The sequence below is a fragment of the Fundulus heteroclitus genome, unplaced genomic scaffold (assembly GCF_011125445.2).
Source record: "Fundulus heteroclitus isolate FHET01 unplaced genomic scaffold, MU-UCD_Fhet_4.1 scaffold_9.2, whole genome shotgun sequence".
Taxonomy (NCBI): domain Eukaryota; kingdom Metazoa; phylum Chordata; class Actinopteri; order Cyprinodontiformes; family Fundulidae; genus Fundulus; species Fundulus heteroclitus.
Window position 1 is genome coordinate 465,678 of NW_023397361.1, and position 24,883 is coordinate 490,560.

A 24,883-nucleotide genomic window follows, 5' to 3' on the forward strand; every position below is an offset into this window, starting at 1 on the left:
CCCACCCATCCAGCACCACCGCCGCCGCCACTTCGGTTCTGTAAAGCCGAGCTGCACGACCTGCACCTCTGCAGCAGCAGTTATGCACAGCTCCTGCCGCTCCGGAGTCGCGTTCAACACAGCAGAACCCGCCGCAGGCTCCGAGCTGCGTCCCCGCCGGCTGTTGGCTGTCGTCAGTGGTGATGAACCCACGGAGCGGGAGGCTGCCTGCTGCCGTCTCTTCGCTTGGTTGAAATGAAACGACATGGCTGTGGCGCCTCCGTCTCGAGCAACGTACGCGGCTCGGCGCGCGACCCCTGGAAACCATAGGCAGCTGTGAGCGCGAGGAGCGAATCACCTGAATGAGAGACGCGAGGTGAGTACGTACACTACCGCGTTATATGTGTGTGTGTGGAAGGCAGGCAGAGACGCCACTAGGCCGGCGGTATTGCTCCCCGTCCCCAGCATCTGGACCGGGCAGACACTGCGCTGCGAACCGGCCTTGCTTTAGCTTTATTGTCGCGTTATAAAACCTTTCTGGTTTGTATAACATGGTCGCTTCCAGCCTGTTTTTATGTTTGCGGGGGGTGCTCTCTCTCTTTCACACACACATACACACGCACACCATAAGCTGCTGTCGTTGAACTACAGTTTCCTCGTTAAAGGTGACGTTACGCAAGCGCGATTTTTTAGCAGCGCTTATAAGGAGGCGAGCAGGCTATGATGGTCCTGGGAACAATCCGATCCTACATACTCCAAGTTTCTTCATTTAGGTCAATATGTATCCCAGAATAAACAGGAGGAGAGGACAGACTTCGTTTAGGGTTTTTATTTTTATTTGTGTGTGTGTGTCTTCCCCCTGTGAGATAGTTGGATGTGTATTTGTATGTTAACGTAAACACGCTCAAACCTGAGCGTTTGGATTCCCCTCACATTAAACTTGTATCCACCTCTCCTTTCGCTTATTGTTAAAAAAAAAGAAAAAAAGAAAAGTGACAGGAAATGTTTAACTGGTTTCCTTCTTCCTTCTTGATTTCCTGAGTAATTTTAACACACTGTCAGTTCATCGCACCTGTTCTCACCTGTCGTGATTTGTTCCCCAGCTTCAGCCATTCATTCCTGTCTCTCCGCGCCCTAATGTTGACCTTTGCCAACTTTTGCCCTTGGCAACATGGTCGTGTGTTGCACTTGCGGGCCTCAAACATGCACGTGTCTATGTAAAACAACCCTCCCTCGGTTTGTAGTAAGCATGCCAGAAGGTGACTTCTCCCTCCCTACTTAAAGAGTCCCTATGAGACTTAAAAGTCTACATACCTTGCACCATGTTATGGTGCATTAAATGCAGGCAAAGAGAGCACAATCTGGAACTGGCCACATGGTCTCTAATGGCTGATGAGTTTTTATGGCTCTGTTTTTTTTTATTGCACATCTAGGTTCCCCTGGACTGCCAGTGCCAAAAGCTCCCAGACCAAACGTATGCAGCGTGTTTATGTTAAGTGCTTGAAGACGAAGCGTTTCGGTTTTTTTTAGGAAACAGATCAAAACGTTTTTGCACATCCTCAGATTTATTTAGCTTTTGAATGAACCGCTTCGCAGAATCGTAAATCCCAGTAAAAACTGGGCAAATCTAGGAAGAAAAAGGGCCATTGGCCTCTGTGGACTTCTGTCAGTGGCATACAAGCCTGAGCACATACAGTCCTGCTAATTTTAGATCTGTTTGCGTTCTAGAGAGCAGCAGTCTAGATGCAAAGGGTTGTGTGTGCAGGGTTCTCTAACGTGCTTTTTTTTTTTTTTTTCAAGGCCTAGATTCTGAACCGAAATATATGTGATCGTCATGCCGTGCTCCAGTTTTCCACACACACAGTTACAGACCGGTCAATATTTGTATGGAAACTTGTTTAACTGTCTCTTCAGGTTAGCCATTAGTTTTGGACTTTTATCGTGACATCGGACAAAACCTCCAAGGCTGCTTAGTTTTAAAGATGCTAAAATATTCAGAGATGAAGGAAAATGTGTAATTGCTCGACCTCAGAAATAAAAGGTTGTTGAATGGACACTGTACATAAAAGCTTTTCTATAAGTTGCTCTTAGTGCTCTTTGTTTATTTGTTTTTGCTTTTTTTTGTGCATGATTAAATTCCTTCCTCAAAGATTAATAACCAGTATGAAAAGCATGAACAAGATATTTCTTAATTTTTGTACCAGGTCATCACAAGTACTTTAGAACAAATTAAAATGCACACAAAAACCCAAACCATCCATTAAATCCCGTACGGTGATAAGTTAGCATTTTGTGGTTATATTGGACAATGACTTGCCATTACCGTGTCATAAATAGACACCTGTTTCAAGGCACAGATAACATTTATTTCCAGGTAATGCTGGGAAAGCACAGATGTAGACAGGCAGGTACTAATGGATTACCATAAAATAAAAGACTTCAGCTCCAAAAGTATTGATTGGCTTCCTGGCATCATGAGCAGGACAAATCTCTGGGATGCACTGAACTCGGTTAATATACATGGAGTTTTATTCTAGCACCTTAAACACGCAGAACATCAATGACATCATCGAAAAAGCAAAATAAACCAGACAAGATTTTAGGATGAGAACTGTGGACCTTTACAAGCCTAGTGTTGCGCTAGAATAGGTTTGGCTATGAATAAATATTAATAAATGCCCAGTAGGGCTGTCATCATACAAAAATTTCCAAGTAAAATGAAAAGAATAAGGAAACTAATAAACTGTGACATGTCAGTTTCTAGGTGTTCAAACAGCAAGTTTACAAGGCAAAGCAGAGAGGAACATAAAACATTTTTGATAAAATATTGTTTCAAACCCATTTGCTAAATTAGGAATCAGCAATTATTCAATAACTGACTGCGCAAAATGCTTTCAGCAGGGTTGCGGATGATCAACTCTTCTGGTGTCTCAGTCAACCTCAAAGAAAATAGTAGCTATTTCGCATTACCTCTAAGTTCCACATGTACCTTTAGGTACCTCTAGTAAAAATGTTAATGTGCGAATCGGCGTTGGCAGCGGATTATGGCCAATCTCAACGTGACCAGAGCTAGCTGTGTTGTGAACACAGCAGAACTAATTGCAGCTACTGCCTTAGTATTAGCAGAGCTTAGCCATTAACAACTGGGATAGTGGATACATTATTTAGCTTGTATATAAACACTATGCAGACATATATTTATGCAAATTAATGAGAGCAGATGAAGAGTACTTCTGTGGTGTAGTGACAGTGGTGGGCACAGTCGCGCTAATACGAAATACGAAAACAAATATTTGTGGAGCTAACTTTTTGTTCATCACATTATTGTTCCCGCTAGGTGTGGAAATTGTTTACGGACCGGTTAGCGTCCATTATATTGGGTGTCACAACAAGATTATCATCCGCCATTTACGTCACTGTCCTGGCTCTTAATACTTAATGATTTTCTTTTTACCTTTCTTCTTCTGTTTCTTATGATGCAGTCGGCGCCCATTCCCTCAAAAACAGAAATGCCGTTTTTTTCTGTAAACAGTGCACTGTTGTGTGACCATTACCCTTTCATTATTAGTGTAACCAAGCTTTCTGGGTTTGTCACTGCCACCCCATGAGTTGGAAGAGGACTAGGCTCGGAGCTGGGCTTTTGGGTCGCTGCATGGCAAAGAGGGACCCTTTGATTTGTTTTTCAACACTTCCGTACAAGACACCGACAGCTTACTGCCTGGCTGTCTTACGGCAAGCATTGAGGGACATCTAACCAGCATGTATAAAAGAATTATGCTTTTCAATGTAAAAAATAATGATATTGATGCTACCACAATAAGTAACCCAAAAAGTCATGATTAATTGCATGATTGTTAAAGAGTCTGATAAAGGAGGGAAAGTGACCTCAGAAACGTTCAGCAATGTATTCCAGACTTCCAGCGGTGTTGCCAGGTCTGCTTCAGTGACTCTGGGCTTGTTCATTTATACTATTTACAAGGTAGAGGTAATAGAGCTGGTTGCTTGTTTCTCCCACAAGAACACTGGCAACACTGGCGTCCAACGTGCACTGTGGCTGCCTGGGCACAAAGGGATAGAATATTCTTTTCAATGCCTCTGCCACTGCTATGTAAAAGTTAAAGTTTAAAAGTTATTTATCCTGATCCAAAACAGCTAGACACCCTAACATGCAGCGCTATGCCCGTTCATCATGGGCCATGTGTGTGCGTACAGCACCATTTGTCTGAAGACGCGTGACACAGACTTGTGTGACAGGTGGTGGTTATTAGTTAGCGGCTAGCGTTAGCTTCCTCAAATGTCCTTATCTATTGTCGGTGTAACGGTAGCGAAGCTAATATTGTTGTTTGCAGAATATGGGTCTGTGAGGCTAACTTTTTGGCTAGCTGTGTCCACCACAGTGTAGTGGAAGTCCATGTGTTTTATATGGAGAAGACTAATGCTAACTGTTAGTACGGGGGGAAACATCATGTAGTGGATTGGTTTTGCAGCAGGGAGGGACTGGTGTACTTCACAAAACAGATCGGATCATGTGGAAAGAACCTAATGTGGAAATATCGAAGCACCATCTCTCGACATCAGCCACATGACCACACTATAAGCACACCACCACAATAGTTAAAAAATGGCTTAAGGACAGGCCAACACTCCCCTGATCTGAGTCCCATCAAAACTTTGTTGGAGGAATGGGTCAAAATTCTTACAAACTATTGTGACAAGTTTTTTTTTTTAAAAGTGTTTGCCCTAAGTTATAGAGTTAAAAAAGTAATTCTACAAAATACTTAGAAAATGTATTTAAAGTTCAGAGTAAAAAAAAGCCCTGAAACATTTTTTTGTCATTGTTTTTGTATCAGGCAGACTAATTTTGGTATCCCTAACCCTAAAACAGATTCTTATTTGAAGTCAGACAACGAACTAAACGGTTTTTATAGTGTATGTAAATATATGGTTTCACATTATAATTCCGTTTAAGGTTTTTGGAATCTTACGAAGCAGGTTTCCATCAGACATCTCATTGTGCTCATACGCCTAATACCTGCAGCTGAAGCTGCGGTCGGCCCTGGCCTCACAGAACAGGCACTTCACTCTGGTATTGATACATGGTACGACCTTCTATCAGCCACGCAACAGTGCCATTCCTCTCTAACTCTGTAAAACTGACTATACTGGAGCCCCTATGGACATGTCATGCCTTCTCCAGGGTCATCATTCAGAGTGTCTCATAGTGACTCACTGACGTTAACAGATACTGACAGTGAATGAGCCCAGATTCAAGAGTTCACGTTTTCACCAGCAACAACTCCATCTGTAGCTTGGAGAACATTTCGGTGACATGTTGCGTGGAGGCCATGTGTCAGAACGTGCACAGCAGGCCGTATCTGTTTTCCTTTCTGTGCATAGGCCGTTCAACTTTTTTGTCTTTTTACACCGTCCCGGAGTCTGTTGTCAATGCTGACATGAAATTATTTACATGCTACGGAGGCATGGGGTTGCAACTGGACCCTAAATGGGTCATACTAGACACATGGAGGAAGAAAAAAAGCGAGTTATCTTAAGTGGATGATATGAATGTGTAACAGTGTGTTCTGAGCGTGATTGCCATAGTGATAATGATTATATAATAAGAGAAGAGATACGCGAGCGTGTCCGCTTTTTGCCGTGGGCACATCTAGCAAAGACAGATTTTCCAGAGTAACGCTGTCGTGGAACTTGTACCACTTGTTATGTAACGGGCGCTGTAGTCATAAACGAATTGGTAGGAATGAAAACAAACAGTTCAGAGTACAAGGGGAGTAAAAAAAGCATCTTCTTAAAATGAAATGCAGGTCTTTAACGCTGTGAATGATGTTCTGGTAACTTGCCATTTTCCTTAAGCTGCTTTTGAGCCTAAACCTTTCTTCTCTTTGTCCTCCCACAGTGGGGTTGGGTGGCCATGGACCCATTCAGCCAGCTTATCCTCACCATCTCGGTGGTCAGCTTCTTCACCTTCCAGTGGCTCTTCCACAGAGTCAGCCCCTGGGTGTCCGTGCGCATCAGCCCCGGCTTCTTGGGCCTCGGCGACAAGCAGAAGGTGGAGTGGAACTCCAGGTGACCGGAAATTTAATTCATGTCTGTGGTGCCTCCAAGTTGTATGTTTACATGCCCAGGGGTGCTTTATAGGGGGGGAAAGTTAGGACAATTCAAGGGCCCCTGATTGTGAGGGGCCCAGATAAAGAAAATGTGTGTGTGTATATATATGAGCTTTTGGGATGATCTAAATTTTTTTTGTCATGAGGCCCAAAATTTGTGACGGCACCCCTGTACATGGGCATTGCACAGCAGAGACGGCAGCATTGGACTTTGCGTCCTCGCTGGCCAGGAGGAGGTTTGTGTTCGCTGGAACCGAACATGCGAGTTGACATTCAGCCCACAGATTTCCTGTGACACCAGTGTCTGACTCATGCGTGTGCTGTGCAATGTTTCTGCATCTCCTCTCTGTCAAAGTACGGAAAGCAGGGAAATTGTGGTCTTTTTTTTTTCACTTTCTAACCCTGTTTTTTCCACGTTTCTAAGGCTGTGTTTGGTTACTCTGACTTCAGGATTGTCACGGCAAGAGCAGACGCATGCCTGTTTTTACAGGCTGTAAAACATAAAGTATTAGACAATTTTTTTTTCACAACATTTAAAATGTGTTTTTTTTTCTGCTAGAAGAAAATACGCGTGTTGCATTTTCCTCTAGTTTTCATAAAATGCCTTGCAGAAGTATTCAAACCCTTTGAAGTTTGAACTTTTCCTGTTTTGTTACGACGCAACAAACTTTAGCTCATGTTTCTAGAATTTCACGTGATTAACCAACGTGACGGGACGTAGTGGTTTTCAAAACCTTTCAGAAATAACTATTTAAAGAGTCTGCTGTGCTTTTGTATTCAGCCCCCTTTGCTATGATACTCCTCAATAAAATCCAGCACTACCAGTTGACTGGAGAAGTCATCTAATTCTTAAATAGAGTCCACCTGGGTGTAATTTAATCTGTTAAAGTATCATTAGTTTGTTTTTAGGATATTAGGAAACAGACAGTATCATGAAGAGCAAAGACAACACAGCGGACATGTGAGTGGTAACACTGAGCTGACGTTTGAAGCTGGGTTAGCTTATAAGGAAATATCATAAGCTTTGGACATTTCATGGATCACTCTTAAGTCTATAATGTGAAAACTGGCACCACAGCAAATCTATTAAGACTTGGTAATCCACTTAAAGTGACAGAGCAGGCAAGGAGGGCTTTAATCAGAGAGGGACCCAAGGAGAAGCTTCAGAAATAGGCCGGTTTAATTTTGGTCAAAACCTCCCAAGTATGTTTTTGAACACACCATCTCCACCACGAAACACGGCGGGGGCAGCACCGTGCTGTGGGGATTTTTATTCTGTTTCATCAAAGCATGTTCTCGTGTTCCAGTAGCACAGTCCATGTCCCGCCCTTTTCAGTTTGAAAATCTGCCAATCTCCATTCAGGCTGATCAGGATTCATGCAGAAAGCAGGGAAGAATTGTTCTTTTCTGGATGCGTAGTTAGAGATAAATGCTAAAAGCCTTGAAACTGTAGTTGCAGTGAAAGGCGGTTCTTCTAAGTACTGATTTAGCTGCGTTAGGTGAGTATCCAAGTATTATTTTCTTTCCAATTCGCTGTTATGCACCGTTCTCTATGCATAAAATCCCAATAAAGACAGCAAACGAGGTTCGTAAAGTTGCAAAATGTGGATACTTTTGCAAGACGCTGTATAAATAGTAAAGAAAGTTTTCATTTAGCAATTTAATAGTCATGTCTTTAAATGGATTTACAAGTTAAAGCTAGACTTTTTATTTTTTAAACATCACCATTGTAGTAAATACTCCTTTTTAAAACTTTTTTTACAGATCAATCTCCTACAAAAGCCTAAAAACAGCCTCAGTGTGTAAAAATAACAGAAAAAAAAGCTGGTTCTGCTGATGTGTGACGGGAGCTTCACAGTTAAACCAGGGACTGCGATGCGACCGCGTTTGCCTCTTGACGAGCTGTGATCACTTTCATTTTCTTTCATCCTCTGCTTATTACTCATGAGAGCTCTCGCTGAATTGAAACGGCCTTACGGGCGATGAGCAAATGAAACCTAACGATTAGCTGTGATGAATCCTAGCTTTGGGGGTCCCTGTAGAAACCCCCCCCCCCCCCCCCCCCCCCCACTGTACAGATTCGGCTCGAGCAGTTTTGCAGTCCAAGCTGCTGTCTTTCTGTCTGACTGAGCGACTGCTGAGAACCGTGGGGCTGTCTGGCAACGTGAATGACTGCCTGGAACTCAGCGCCGCTCTCCGTGACCCTTCAGCAGTGTTTAATCTCTCAGTCTAATTGGTTTGAATCAGCGTGCAGCCGTGGCAAGCAATCAGTTGATCCTCCACGAATCCTAATAAAAAAAAAAAAAAAACCCTCCTCTTTCAGAAACCAAACAACAGCCCCGAGGCATTAAATTATTAAATTAAGATACCCGTGTGCTGCCTCTTCTTAAGATCAGCATCTTCTTTCGACAGGGAAGAGATTTTAATGTCGGCGTGTCTTTCATTTTCCCCCCCTCAGGACCGTGTCAACGTTCCATGCACTGTTGGTGGGAATTTTCTGTCTCTACATCTTATTCTTTGATGACGCCGTCAATGAAGATCCAGTGTGGTGAGATGGCAAACCTCATGCTTTTAACGCTGTATTTACCAGCTTTTCTTTTTAAATTTTTACAAATCTGATAATCATGTCGGTACAGATTATCCATGGGACATCAGGTCTACTAGACTTTGAACTAGATGTAGCAATGAATCTTTATAATCCATCCGAAACTAGAAATGTAAGCAGATAAACACTATGGCACTTTATGGCAAAGCATAAACAGCTGGGTATGTATATTAATTGTATGTAAAATGAGGAAAAAGAACATAACATATATGAGATTACAAATATTCTACTCTTCTCAAAGCTCCTGGCTATATGAGTGATATTACTTTACAGGATTAACTCGCACCCAGAGTAGCATGTTGCAGGTGTTTTTGACGTTTCACAGCCATCTTGCTGTCAACAAAGGCCGGATGATGTACCGAGGCCAGCTCCACGGTGTCGGACGAACCTGAGCACACGAGCTGACTTGACCTTTAACTGCTCGGTGAAGACAACAGCGAATAAGCTCAGAGTTTCCTATGTCACGTCACACGTTGCCGTTGAATTAAAGAAGCAATTACTGTACTTTAGTTTCTATCACTGAGCAAATCACACTTTCTGTTTGCCCTTTGCAAGAAGGTCAAGAGCACAAGCAGTGTTGGTCCTTCTGTTTAAACTCAAATGATGGAATCCATTAGTTTCTTCCTGTGTGAAGGAGACATTTATTGGAAGTAGTTTTTGTTGGAAATGATTTTGGTCTAAATTTGTTTATAAAATAGTCGAGCAAAGTAGAAATCCGGTATCCTGATGCCTGGTTATGTCCACTTTGGATGTAAGCAGTAGAGGAGCCTAGCTAGTGTGTGTTTGCTCACCCTACAATAATCTCGATATTTTTAGACTGAATGCCGATATGCGATATTTATTGCGATATGGTTTTGTCTTTTTGTAAAATAGTTCTAAAAAAGGCATCTCTGAATCAAAAGCTTTACCCCAAATGTCTCACTGGCACATTTTTTTTATCAAATAGGTGTAGATGTATAAGAAACTGCTGAAAAATAACCTGCTGGAGTACAGAAAAGTATACCTATAACGCAACACAGACCATCCCAATATAAATGATGTGGTCTAATCATCTTATAGCTCTTTTTAAGGAAATTGACATTTATAGAATATATTGCCCAGGCCTGGGTAGGCCTGCAGCGTGGCAATTTTAATGAATTATCCTCATTGTAGGACAATAAAGCATTTCTTATTGCATCTTATCTTATCTCAAAACCATACAAATTTTTTTTTTTTTTTTTGCCAAAGCCATCTTACAGGGCCCCATTGATCCAGCTCCGCCTTACAGAGGGCACACGTGTCATAGTTTGGTCTAAGCTTCACACTCATTTTGTCTCCCTGGCTTGCTGCCATGTTGGAGAGTTTTCTAACCAAGAACATTATTCCAGGGTTTTTTGGCAAAACATATATCACCCCCTTTGATAGAGACACCTTATACAACTTTTAATTAAAGAAAAAAGAGAAGCAGTTTTTCCACAACGATTCTCTAAGCCTGTCAGTCAGGGGGTGGAAAAAAGCTCTTTAAAATGACTTGGAACTATCAAAAATAACAAAGCAGAACGGGGATTTCGCGCTGAATGCTGCTCTTGCCGAGCCTTCCTCTGGTGTCTTCTGTGACGCCATTGAGGCGCCGTAGGGATAGAGCTCTGCTCATCCGCTAATACTTGTTGGCTTCGTTTTATCTGCAAAGCTGCAATGAAGCTAAAGCTGGTATAGTGAGGCAGAGACGAAGCGGAACACAAAAGAAGAGAGAGGGAATTATGATCCAGAGGGCAGGGCAGAGCTTTCTGCTCAGGCTGGAGCAGCTTGACAGCTATCCTGTCTCTATTAGCGGCACGAGTGTCAGTCCACCTTGACCGGAGTGAAGCGCTGGCTCCACCGAGCTGCTCACACACCCGTGCCGAGGCGCCGGCTGCGCTCTGGTAGCGCCTTGCTCAGCGCCGTGTGAAACCATCTTCGCACAGGACATGCAATGCTAATGAATGAATCTCAATCCACAGCGAGGCTGCCGCCGCATTCGGTCAGTCAGGGAGCTTTTATGAGTACATAAAGCTAAAAAAGACATGGTTTCAGACACAGACACATTCGCACGTCGACGTCACCGACATATTGTGTGTGGCAGAAAGTAGTGAGCGTCTATGTTCCCTGTGTATATGTGTTAAGTTTTCAGATAGAAAGATATAGATGGAGCTTATATACACTTGTAAAAAAATATATAGAGATTAATTCATAGAGATTGGCAGCCAGATTGGCTTTTGATCGATGTGCATAGAAGTATTCTAAATAAATAGGTGTGTGTTTATATATAAGTATATGTCCAGATAATAGATGTGTGTGTGTATGTATGTATATATATATATATATATATATATATATATATATATATATATATATATATATATATATATATATATATATGTATGTGTGTGTGTGTGTGTGTGAGAGAGGGAGAGATAGAGAGAGAGAAATATATATATGTGTATGTGTTATGAATATGAAAATTAATTGGTTAAATCTAAACATCTTCATTATTTCATAAAACCGTGTGAACCTTTTAAGATCTGGTATGGACATAGATTAGCAACAGACTTTTTGGGGGAGTATTAAAAAGATAAAATCACTAATAGGAGAAAAGAGTCATAGGAGGATAAAGTAAAAAAAAAGACAAAAGTGGTAATATTATGAGAAAAACGTCATATTATGAAAATTAAGGGGGAACATTTCCAGAATAGTCACAGTTTGCAGAGCTATTTTAGTCCTGGAGTGATAGGGCCGGGTTAGATTATTTTAATTATTTTTATTCTTTACGAGAATAAATCCAGGAGAATGAAACCAAAGGGATATGAAAATAAACCTGTAATATTACAAAAATAAAAATATTACGAATATAACGTATATTCTGAGAAAGTCCCTCTGATGCTGTTTAAGTGACTGAGCCTAACTGCAGATTTGCCACATTCAACATGGCGGACGCTCTGACGCATCCCCAGCAGAGGCAGAACCCGCCCAACAAGGCGTCTACATATATGATGTCTATGGTTTCAGGAATATTATTTAATTGGCTTGAAGTGACTCAAAAGGTCTTTGCATTTGACAGTTTTGAAAGTCGCATTTTGTTCACGATCACAAATAATTTCCCTTCTCATGGCTTCGGAAGGTCAGAGGTATTCTGGTATTCCTCCAGTTCAAGAAAAATCAGATTAAAGACATTAAACCGTTATGGCAAGCAGTTTGTCGGCTACATTGGGAGAAGTCCGAAGCGTAAATTTGCTGAATCCAGTGTGTGCTTGTGTCATTAGGGGAGATCCTACACTGGTGAAGACTAATGTTGCAATCACAACAGGCTACCTCATATCAGGTAAAAGAAACAGTGACTTCAGCAGCTTTAAAATGAATGATCATAATTACAAGCTTTGTTGTCTCTGTCTTTCAGATCTGCTGCTTATATTTTACTATTGGAAGGCGATAGGGGACAAGTTTTTTGTAGTTCACCATCTGGCAGCACTGTATGCTTACTACTATGTACTGGTGAGTGCCCTATTGTCCAATAGCAGAATGTGCAGGCAAGATGGGAAGGGGACAACCAAGGGTGAACAGCTGTGTCCCGCTTTAACTGGGTGGTAGGACCAGCAACCTCCAACACACATTAGGACTCCTCCACATTCCCCATGTGCAGTACTGGTTCTTAGATCTTGTTAGTAAGATGAGAGCGAGTATTATCTATGCAAGTAATAAATCCAGTGAGAAACCTTCTACTGGCTGCATTTACTATGAAATCAACAAAAAGCTGAGAACGATTGATGGGTTGACACGTTGAGACAGTATATTTTGCCTCGGACGGCAGTCAACATGTTTTTGTAATAAGCTTAAATCCTCAACTTGTTCTTGTTTTGTTTTATTTTATTTCGGCAGCTGAATAAAAGACGTCCTAAGGCACATCTAATTCAGTCCCAACTGTTTCAGCTGTTAGAGCTGCTGTGGTGACAACAACGATGCTCTTCATGGCGTATAACCTTCAGTTTAAGTGTGCGTCCTTCCCTCGGCGACGCCGTGTGTGCCGATAAACAGATGTGGCCGGAGTTAAAGCCGGCCACAAGCCTTCGTTTGCACCGCTGTTCACTCTTGGTCCAGTCCGAAACCCCCTAGGTCGACAGGGTCTGCCGCATAATTTCAGGAAATGGATGACTATGGTAATTTTTGCATGGAATTGCTCTGTGATGTTACTGGCTGATGACCCCGCCCCCCTCCTCCTCCTCCTCCTCCTTCCCTTCGCCTCAACAATTTCTCTGCTCTTCTGTTTTGTTCTACTGACCCCTTCTGGTGGTTCTGATGTCAAATGAACTCCTCCCCCCCCCCCACCCACCCTCTTCCGCATCGAGCTTAAGACTGATGTAGGCTGATGTGTACACGCTGTGTGCATGCTGGTAGCTCTGAACATCCTACACAGGCAGCGTCCCCTTTCTCGTTCCTGTGCATGTTAACAAACCTGTGGAACTTGCCTAATGACTCACCTGCTTATGTACGGTACCTTTATGCCTGTCTGTTTTCTGTGCCAGAGTCGAGGTCTGCTTCCTACTTCTCCTACTCGCGCTCTCTGAGATAGTTCAGGCGTAAGACCGGCAGGTGTTTTTTGCTACACATCTCTGTTAAACGCAGTTATAGCTCAGTTTGCTGCGACACAATACAAGGTTTGGATTTACTTTGAAGACGGCAGAAGGACATACAGTGTGCATTGCTCTGCCTTCGAGTCTTTTTGAAACCTTTTTGATAACGGATCCGTGCTGTGTGTTGCTTTGTATGACATAAACAAAATAAGCTAAAGTTTTGGTGATCAGCTGAAATCCCTGGTAATCAAAGATTATAAAAGTAGATCTTAACTCAGATCTCTTTTAAATTCCAGTTATTTGCTGTTCTCTAAGCATTAGTTTTTTTTCTGTTTTAGTGTACGGCATAGAAGCACATCTTTTATGTCGTTATGAACACTAATAACAATTGCCCTGATGAAAAAAAAAGCTGATTGTAACTTCATTTTTTTCCTCAGCAGAAACAGAGCAAGCACCTGTATTAAAAAAAAAAAAAAAAAAGGACGATAATGAGATTTTGTAGGCCATACTGTTACTGGACACTCATCACTGTCTTCCCAAGCTACCTCGAAAACTGCTGAAGGAAGGCCTTTATATTTGGCAACCCCAATAATGAAAAGGCCAAAAGCATTTCAAGCTGCGGTTTTGTAACCATCTGGCATTTTCTGGAAAGATTAAAGCACAACTGGCCGATCCTCTTTGTCGTTTTCATCTGACTCAGTTGTGTTCCTCAGTCAGATCCGTCACATGTTGTCACAGTCTCCTTAGTTAATATGTTAAATGTGTTCGTGTTGTTTGCGTCAGATGCTCCTAAAAAAATAAATAAAGAAAGAAAGAAAAAGTAACCCCCAAAATATATTTCCATATATTTAAATGAGAAAGTTTAGCAAAGTTAGTGCACCTTTCTAAATCATGGCAATTGTAGTTTTGATCTTGTTGCTATGTTTCTGTTATTATCAGCCCCAGACGGCTTGATCTGAATGTTGTTTGTCATTTATGATTTGTTTGTGTGTGTGTGTGTTTAAACTATTAACTAAAGCCTAATCAGTAAACTGTCAGTAGATGCATGCTCTCTTCTCAGTGTTGTAAGTGTCCCTTCGTTGCTTCCGGTTTACTCTCGCTTTTCTTTCTTCCTTCTAATATATCTGTCTGTCTCTGTGTCCGTCGCTGACTTTTAACAAGAGCGGCCCCTTTGCAAAAGCTCACATGCAAAAACTACCAGAGTAAAACGGAAGTTGTGTTGTCACCTTGGTTCATGCAAAAACTACCAGACGGCTGTGTGCCGTTTAGGAAACGCAGAGCAGGCCACGATCTAGATGGGGACTTCTTTATTCCTGTCTTGTCTGCTGTTATTGCTGTTGTGTTGTACTGAGCAGAAATGATGCCCAGTCACAGTATGGACTTACCAGTTCCTAGGCGTACTAGCATGCTCATGCTAGGCGGATGACTTGAAATGATACATAAAATGCAATACAGATGCACCCTCTTTGTAACAAATAGTAAGTATGTTTTCATTCACCAACTTCTGTTTCAGCCCCAATGGTAAGTATTTAATCACATGTTTCGCTTGTGAAAGTAGTCATACCCTCTGAATCTTTTTTCTTTTCTCCCCCTTTTGTGACATTACTTTGACAAACTTTGGAATATTTCATTTGGATTTTATTTGTTAAGTCAGGACGTAGTAGCTCATACTTGTGAGTTTGGAAGGAAAGGGATGCATGGTTTTCATAATGTTTGACCAATAACAAGTTGAAAAGTGAGCGATGCATATATTTTCAGCCTCCGTTACTCCGGTACCCCAAATTCTAACCCGGTGCAGCTGATTGCCCTCATAGCTCACTTAGTTCTAATGACTATTAGACTTAGACTTAGACTTAGCCATCTTTATTTGTCATTCTGTATGTACAGACAGAAAGAAAATTCGTTGCATACAGCTTGTAAATTACAGTATACATTGCAGCAGTGGTTAAAAAGTAAACAATTGAAATGTAAACAATGCAGGTGAAGAGAACAGTGAAAAAACATTTGTATGTGCAGAAATGATGGTGCAAAAGGCATTTGTGCAAAAATGCATTTGGAAACTGCAACTTTGGCAGCATTTTTAATGCTAGATAGAGATGCAATGATGCAAATGTGCAAAAGTAGTGCAGGGTCCAGTTTATAGAGCATTATAGAGCATCTATTATAAAGCATCTGATAATAGCATCATAAAATCCAAGGAACTCTCCAAAGATCTTTGAACATCCTAAAACACAATTGGAGACTTACCGAGACGTATAAATTGGTGGCAGGGAACACAGCAAACTTGTCCGATGAGATTGAAATTAAAAGGTACATGGATGGATAGCATAGCAGAAAATATGCGCTGCAAACAGGCTTTGCTGCTCGATGATGAAACAGCAGAGTGGTGGTGGCAACATCATGCAATGGTCCTTAGAATCTGGTCAGAGTTGATGGGAAGATGGAGCTTCAGTGACCGCAAGACGACTCTGGAGGAAAACCTGTGAGAGGCCTAAGAAGAATGTTACTGGGTAAAAGGTCAAATATAGCAACCCTAAACATGCAGCCAGGGCTACAATGGATTGGTTTGGATCGTTGGTGTCTGAAGTTCAGCCCACGGTCTGACTCATTTTGTGTCGCCCCCAAATGCTCTTCAAGAATGGAAATTTGATCCTCCAGCAAATGGAGCCGGTACAGAGGGACACTTTTTGTAATTTTGTGAGATGAAATCTAAATGACAAACCTACTCCTTCTTAAATAGAAAATATGTTTGGTACAACACAAAGTTTTTTCCTATATTTTTTTTTTCTTTTGCTTTAATTTTAATTTTGTAGTAAGTACAGCCACAGATATAACCTCACAAGCAGACTTGGGTACACCTATTCATTGATCTTGATTATATAACGCAAGGATCCTCAAAAAAAAAAAGTTTTCATACTTGTTGCTGAGAATAGATTTAAAATGGCCTTGCCTGCAAGATGAATTCTCGCAGTATTTTGCGTTCACAAACACGCGAGAATCCATCTCCTGGCTTCTACTGTTTGTGTCCGAACCAAACACGGTTCAGGCCAATCATGTAGCAGTATTGTGATTTAAGGCGGGACATACTGGTGCAACGAAAGCCAGAGCTGCCAGCAGTCAATGAGCCAGATTCTAGGTACTGGACAGGATGCCAGTCTATCACAGGGCTTTTTAAAAAAAAATGTTTTTACTTTGTTTCATTTGAATATTGTAATCTTAATGCATTGCTAGTTGAGTAAAAAGAAAAGAATTTAAAATAAAATAGTTTTACGTTTCAAATTGGGACAAAAAGATCATGGCCCCTGAGTTTTTTCCTATTTGGCCCAAGTTTGGACACCACTTGTTTAGATCAAAGCATATTTATTTGTTATAATGACCCAGTCAAAGTCCAACCCCCCCCCCCCCCCTAATTTGGGACAAGACCTGAGAATCCATCCAGCCTGACTGAGCTTGAGCTATTTTGCATTAATTGAGTCCAACAGCTGTTAGAGATATACCCCACAAGAGCTATAACTAGTCTGTTTGAGCTGTTCTCACAACAAGAACAATTATTTTCACGGTGAATAACCTTCAGTTTAAATATACATCCTTTCAGCACTTATTGTATTTATTGATATTAAGTGTGGCCATAATTAAGCCTGCCCAGACCGACAGAATTCACATGCAGGTCACACTTTTCAGATTTCTAATAGTAACAAATATTGAAAACCATGTAGCTTTTTCTTCCCTTTCCCTTTTCTTCCCTTCATGTGCTGCTATGTGTTAGCCTATCTTAAAATCCCAAATAAAATACACTGAGGTTTGTGGTTGCAATATCACAAAATATAAAAAAAGTTAAAGGGGTGTGAATACTTTTGCAGTGCAAAGTAAAAGTCAGGCTGCTTGCCCGGTAATATTAATCATTAATATATGTTTTATTTTTGGGTGTTTATGTGGAAACAGTAGTGTTTTTTTTTTTTTTTTTTTTTTTTACCTCAACCCTCACTTTAACTCAAGGTCTCAATTGGACCAGTCAGGGCTTTTTGCTGCAGATGCTGGGTACTCATGACACCTGTTCTCACCGACGCACATTATTCAGCCAGACGTTGACCTTTGGGTGTATGTTGGAAATGGTGCACTTGCAGCACCATTATTTCAACCTAAGCGTTTCAAAACCGTAGAGCTAATTAGCATGGTAAAGATTAGCCTGTAAGTGTGACGCTGGTTCCTCTGCATGGCTTTTGATCGCTCCCTCACCAGTGGCTGGCTCAGTATCTGTATTTATGTAACGGTGTCAATGTCTTTTCACCGTTGCATTGCATATTTTTCAGGTTTTGTGAATAAATACATGCAAAATGAATGAAATACAAAAACAAAACTACATAAATTGAGTTATTTATTATTTATTACCTCACTGTGTGGTGTGTAGCTGCATGATTTTCTGTTGGCATTTCTGCATCATGCCTCTTGTGTTTGCAGGTTTTCAGAGGCTACACGAGCACAATTACTGATATTTGGAAGCCCTGTGTGAGGCAAGACATTTCATTGCCTCAGTATAAGTGATGCCAAGGTTGCCTGGTGAATCTGCCCTTTATTTCTTAGTCCTGTCTGACGTTTCTAGTTGTAGAGGCTGTCCTGTCATAACTTTTCCAGCTGACTGACATTTTGCCCCAGTGGAGGTTATCAACAGCTTTACTGGCCTAAAGCTTTTCGGTTCGTATTCAGAGCTCATGATGAATAGCAACGATCCACTTACCTCTGTACAGCTTTCAAAAAGGATACATGTTTTACACTTTACAGATTATAATTTGGCTGCTAAGGAAAAAGGCACCTTGAGTTGTAGAGACTAATATGTGGTTTCATCATGGTTGTGTAGTGTAGTTCCATTTTTGCAGGACACATCTCAGGTTTAGGCTCTTTACGCTACGCTTTAAATATAAAGGACGTCATTTTTTTGTTAAATATAGAAGAGCCGTCTGAATGAGGATTGGAGACGGTAGGCTAATTTTGGCGTGCAAAAATGGAGGAAGTAACTTGGGCCGTGAGGGGAAGGCTATTTAAAGAACTGCCAGATGGATCTGTTTTGGATCCGACGTTTCAGCACAGATTTCCCCTCGCAATATGGCACTGGTGCTTTTTTTTTTTTCTCCATCTGCATTGTGGGAATTGAAATATGTATATTTATTCAAATTAGTTTTTTTCTGAACTGTTTACCTGCTGTTGCCCTTTGATGATTTCTCATATAAAGTGTGTTTATAGGGAGGAGGTCATGCATGGGTGTCGTAGCTGCTGATCCAAGTGATTCCGTGTTTCGTGTGTGTGTCCCTTTCACCTTTTGTTATCTTTTTGTGCTTACCTTGTTTTTTCCAGGGCCAAGGAATGTTGCCTTATTTTGCTAACTTCCGTCTGCTCGCTGAGTTTTCCACACCATGTGTGAACCAGCGGTATGTACCTCCTTACTTTTAAACCTGTTTTTTCCGGCCATTTCTTCTTTCACAGTTGTTCATCACACAACAGTATGTATGGTTCAACCTTTAAAAATTTAAAATTTAGTCCCTGATATATATAAACTTCCCATAACATAAATGGATTTATATGTTTACCATTAAATAGTTAAATTATTTGCCTGTCTGACAAATGGTATTCAGCGCAGCTGAAAGTGTCAACCTTCTGTCTTTCTAGTATAAATGTTATTAACTCTGAGCCAAGGGTGGACCATTTGAAACCAGAGATGTCAGTAGTTAAATAAAAGTATAGATACTAGAGTTTAAAATTACTTCTGTAGAAGTAGAAGTATCATAAACCTTTTCACTCAAGTGAAGGTATAAAAGTACATGCTTTAAAACTACTTAAAGTATTAAAGTAAAAGTAATTTAAGTAAAAAAAAAAATGCCACTCAGGACAAAAGCTTAGACATCCTGTAATGCAAAAAAGTAAAATAACTAATAATGCTGTTCTTCTATGTTTTGTTCATAAATGTATGTTGGGGCGTTTGCCAAACAACTTGGTGCAGTACTACACAATCAAAATCTCTGTTTAGGTAACGCTGTTAATCTGAATACCATTTTTCTTATTTATTTTATTGACATGCCAGTAATGAAAACAAACCGTAATAAAATAGAAGAAAATGAGGATATTTTCAAAATGTAAGGAGCAGAAAGTACAGCTGAATGAAAATGAAGGGGTGATGGTGGTGCAGAGGTTGGGGAGTTCGTCCTGCAACTGGTGTCTTGCCACTTTGATCCCCTGCTCCGACTGTCTCCTTGGGCAAGACACTTCACCCGCATTGCCTGCTGGCCGGTGGTGCTGGTGCACGGCAGCCTCGTCTCTGTCAGTCTGCCCCAGGGCAGCTGTGGCTACTAACATAGCTCACCACCGTCAGGGTGTGAATGAATGGGTGAATGACTGAACTGTAGTGTGAAGCGCTTTGGAGGTCGTCAGACTAGTTAAAAAGCGCTATACAAATACAAGCCATTTACCATATAAAAAGTAGGTTAATTAAATAATTACTCCAGCAAAGTATAAATAACCAAAAATTCTACTTAAGTGAGGTAAAAAAGTTAGTTAGTACTTAGTTACTTTCTGTAATTTCTGTCTGAAACTCAGATGATCAGCTGTAAATCTTTCACCTGCAAACTGTTGAGATACTCACATTCAGACACCTTAAAAAAAACTCCGACCCCAGCAACCTTTGAAGTATGACATCATTTTGCTGAGTTGTTAGACAGCAAGCAAAATCTCCTGCAGTTTGACCTTTATGGCTTTTGACACAGAGGATCAGTTGGTACTAAAGGAAACTGTTGGATCACACTATGTCGTGATCGCAGCATTTAATGGTCACCAGTCAAGATGGAATATTCTTTAATTGCTCTTATTATTATTTTTATGATGAGGATGAAAACACCGTATCACTGCTCATCTTTTATCTATTTATAGAATGTATATATAAAGTATCTTTCACCAGGCAAAACATTACGTACAAATTATTAATTTCAGTGTTGGCCTGAAAACGCTAAAACTTAAAGGGGAACATGGTGAGAGGACAGCTAACATTTTACACACAGTAAGAAATGTGTTCCTTCAGGAAAACAACTACTGTATATAACTCTGTAAAAAGGTTGTTTGGTCTGTGTTTAAAACGGAATTACATCAAAGTTTTGAAACATAGGTGTTATGATAAAGAAAATTCTGTAATTTCCAGGAGCGAAATGAAAAGACATGAGGCCAAAGAAAGACTTAGTTTTAGGGACTTTGATTTTAATAAGTTGCGAAGAACGTGGATTGCATTTTAAAGGGAGTTCCTGTTGTAGTAACTGATTTAAGCCAGGAGGTGACGGGCCATGTTGGGTTTTAGAAAGGAACAAAAGCCAGTGGGTGTTACGACGATTGCAACGAAGGACAATTAATCTGAGAGGACAACAGACAGTGGCGTGTTTTCTAACAGGCATTGGAAATAAATGGAATGGTTGAACAATCGATGTAACAATCAGAAGTGTGTTCTTGATTCTCAACTTTTAAAGCCTTGACCTGCCAATTTGATCCATTTCTGATTTCTCTTTTGGCGCTCCAACATAATAAGATACAAGAACAGCATTAAAAACATTTGGAAAATATAACTACTTTGACTCGGTACCAATACAATAAGTCCTAATTAGTGAAAGTCAAGCACAGGCAAGCCTTATTTCCTCTTTCAAGTAGTTTTATCTTTACACTGTGAGGGAAAAAATAAAGCTAGTTTCAGATCTCTCTATAAACCCCCTTTCTTTCATTCGAGGCATTAATGACTCATTCTATTGTTGTTTTAAAGTCAGCATCCCTCTGATCTAATTTACCCCATCCATAATTTTAAGGTAGTTGGTAATATTTACAGGAAACAATCTAATTATAGTCTATTGGTAAATTGTTATATTTCCCTTTAATAAAAATAGATTAAGATCTCTTTTATGTCTTTGTCTGAGAATATGATGATGTAATTTACCTGCATATGTAACCTCACTGAAGTGGAGCGCTAATGCTTACAAGCCTTACTCAGCACTGCTTTGTTCTTCAAAGTTTATTATAATAAGTGTACAATAAGTGTACGTGCTGACATGTGTCACAGAGAAAGTAATGGATAATTACAAGTCTTGGTGCTGTTTTTATTCATACTCTAGCTTTACTAATCTGAAAAAAACATAGTCTTGAAAATCTCATCTATATGAAAGACTTATTTGGCTTCTACAAAAGTATTAAGAGTAGCCTTGTTAGATGCCAAAGTCCAGGCTACCTGAAATCGTCTTACATTTTAATATTTACATTTTGTCCCCCTGTCACTCAGTGCCCTCATAAAAAAATGTGTTTCGTTTCAGTTGGTTCTTTGAGGTACTAGGATATCCCAAGTCATCCCGGCCCAATATGGCAAACGGGGTTGCCATGGCGGTCGTCTTTTTCGTGGTCCGCATCGCCGTCATGCCGGTGTACTACAGTCGCATGTACGCCGTGTACGGCACCGAGGCCTTCTACCTGGTGCCCTGGGGGGGCCGCGTGGCCTGGATCGGCTCCAGCATCTGCTTGGACGTCATGAACATCATGTGGATGCATAAGATCACGCGCGGCTGCTACAAGGTGCTGCGTTCGGCGCGCCGCAGCAAAGCCCCGGCGCCCCAGGAGAACGGGAAGACGGACTAACAGCGCCGGGATGTCAGTGGTTTGGAGGAGGGAAAAAAAAAAAACTGCAACAAAAGAGACAAATGTCTCAGTGCACTGCCAGTAGCAGTTTGGACCCCTCAGGTTGCTACCAAGGCAGCGAAGCAGGACCTAACCCTGCAGGACCGAATGTAACGAGGACATTTTGCTTTTTTTTTTTTTTTCTCTATTTTTTTGTGTGTGCGCAAAAAGCAGAGTCTCTTAGATGGACTTGCGGACCAGTGAAGTGGTCGTACCTTAGCCATGATAAGACTTTCAAGCAATACTTTACGTGCATGGCCAATTTATTTCTCCTGAACAATTCACAAACACAGAACAGATCCTCCATCAACAAAAAAGGGACTGTTAACCCCGACTAAAAAAAAACAACAACAAAAAAACAATGTCAAAAAAGTTTACCGTTTATTTTTATTTTTTTTATGCTTCTTGCTCAACAGCAGGTTTCGTGTTGTTTTGAACGCTGCCGGTCTAGCAGCAAGTTGCGAGTTCACCTTTGTGACAAAGCCCAAGGTCGTCCGGCTGCTCAGCAGCGATGCTCGTCGTGTCGTGGAGTTCGTTTGCCAGATGCTCGTGGGAGAAAATAGAGACGCAGAGCGGACGGGCTGCATTCACAGACAGCGGTAGGTATGCATTTCAGCTCTCATCTCGGTTACCTTTGCATGGGTATTAAAACGAGCAGGTCGGTTGAAAGAGCATCCGCCCTCTGCTGGTAATTAGTCCGTTTTGTCTTGCTGGTGTCAGGGCAAATCGACTTGATAGAAAACACTTATCTTAACTGCGATGTGAAAGGTGAATGATTTTGTAACGCACTTTTTGGGAACGCTAAAAAGGGAAACTTAGCAGTGGACGGCTGTGTTTTGCACAGTACTGAGAGCGCCGTGATGGGTTGAGTCCAATGACGCATAAAGCCCGCCTGATATCACTCAGAAGGAAGGGGGAACTATTGCACTGCTTGCTTAAAGTTTTTTAAAAGTAAAGACATTATGATAAAGAGTATAATTTAAAACAAAAAAACAGATTTGTTTAGGGCTTTGGCATCCTTCTACTTGCTGCCCTATTTTGATAACATTTTATATTTTTATCATTTTTTGACACAAACTGTTGATTTCACCCTACAGCAACGTTTCTCAACCAACAACAAACTATTGTTTTTTTTTTTGTTTGTTTGTTTGTTTTACATGATGGAATTAAAAATTCTGGTAGCAAATTCAGCAAATGATTTGATCATTTGTTACACGGTTTTATTTGGATAAAGGAAAATTGTAATCAGTGTTCTCTACAGTAGGAGCTTTAAACTTCTTTTTTTCTTTTGACCCACAAAGCTCTTAGCTTGATTTGTACTTTGCCGGGATACATAAAATGTTCCTTTCTTTTATGTGTTCTTTTTAACTGATCCAAGATTGTTTTTTGTTTTTTTTAATGCACAAAAATATGTGGAATGGTGGTATAGCTGTCGTGCCTGTCGTCAATCTGCTAATATAAAATAGATAAATTAAAAGCAGCTCAGCACTTGGAGAGGAACGGGAGCGGTTCTGAGTCGCTGGGTGTAACGTGTCATCGGCTCAAATTAAGGTTTCAGCCCACTTTTGGTTTTTCAGTACGCACTTGAATTTCAATGAGCTGTAGAGGGGAAAAAGCTCCCGTCAGATGTTTAGAAATACGGATTGTAAACCTGTTTAATTATGCCTTGCTGTTTTGAGTGTTTGATTATTTTATTTCATTTTTTTTTGCCTTGTTCAGAACAACCGATAATTGAACAGTGAATATTTTCTGACGCTGAACAGAGAAGTGTGTTGTCTCTCGGTGATTAAAACCACCACCTTCCCAAGTCTGACGCCCGTCTAATGTGATGGCTTTGCCTTTGTTCTGTTGTTGTACTTTTTCAACAAAACTTAATAGTGGCAGGGGCTTCTTTTCACTTGTTTTTTTTTTTTCTTTGTTACTTTTTCCTACATAATTTTGTTGTATGGGTGTGGAGTTTGTTTGTTGTATTTTCCCTGAAGTTCGTTCTCTTTGCATGATGTGACCTTTCACAGTATGTAAAGCATTTGATATATATATATATAGATTTTTTTTTTTATATAATTTTCTTTTAATCTGGCATTTTTACAACCGTGCGAAACGCCTCCACGGTTTATTACTGGCAAAGCAGTCCCACGGATTTTGGGGGTGCTGAATGTGCTGGATGTCATCTTCAGTAGAAGAATCGTTAAAAAAAAAAAAAAAAAAAAAAAAAGGAAGGAAGAATGTGTCGACTGCTAATTTTTTTCACTCGGGTTCAGCGGGAAACAGCAGCAATTTCTGAATGGAAACAGGGTGAACCACGTGTGCTCAATATGGCCGTCTTCATGCACCTTCTCTTAACTGCATGCGGTTTTGCATGGGGATTGCATTGTAAACAAATATGCATATACATTTGTGAAGACCAGTTTTGTTCCTTTTTTTTTTTTCTTATTACATGTAGATAACGTTTACTTAAACTTTATTCTTGTACTGTGCCACAAAATGTCGTCCACAGGAAATGATGATAAGGATGCGACGCTAACGCGAACAAGTTATTTAGACCAGTATCCAGCACAGAAAATACAGCAAGGGAATACTTGAAAATAAGCAGCACAGTTTATAACGACCTGGGCAGTGCAAATAAACACGAATCTTACAAAGATCTTGCGTAATATGTGTTGCATTGTTTTGAAGTTATTATTCCGACGGGCGTTGGCATGGAACGGCGGCGCATTAACAGCGGGGAAGCTGTTGCTCCTAGCAACTGTGAATTGTTGGGTGTTTTTTTTTTCTTTTAAAATGGCTTTTAAGGAAAGTATTGGAGCAGATGGAGTATTTTGTGACATTCTATGAATGTACTGCAGATAGAAATTTGTCAGTCACATTTTCATTTATTCTTGAAAATAAAAAGTAAATTAACTCGA

The 24,883-nt window shown here is 40.7% G+C and overlaps 1 protein-coding gene and 1 long non-coding RNA gene across 2 annotated transcripts; one reads left to right on the forward strand and one right to left on the reverse strand.

Annotated features, from left to right (window-relative positions):
- Positions 1-24,883, forward strand: LOC105927242 (TLC domain-containing protein 4-B). The gene is made up of 7 exons (XM_012863899.3): positions 1-355; positions 5,894-6,063; positions 8,563-8,652; positions 11,988-12,046; positions 12,122-12,216; positions 18,642-18,715; positions 21,620-24,883. The coding sequence occupies exons 2-7, from the start codon at positions 5,909-5,911 to the stop codon at positions 21,936-21,938; spliced, it is 792 nt and encodes a 263-aa protein (XP_012719353.1). The 5' UTR covers positions 1-355; positions 5,894-5,908; the 3' UTR covers positions 21,939-24,883.
- On the reverse strand, positions 8,696-10,414 carry LOC118562374. Its single transcript, XR_004930594.1, has 2 exons — positions 10,060-10,414; positions 8,696-9,812 (listed from the first exon to the last, which is right to left on the reverse strand). It is a non-coding gene; the product is annotated as an uncharacterized LOC118562374 (long non-coding RNA).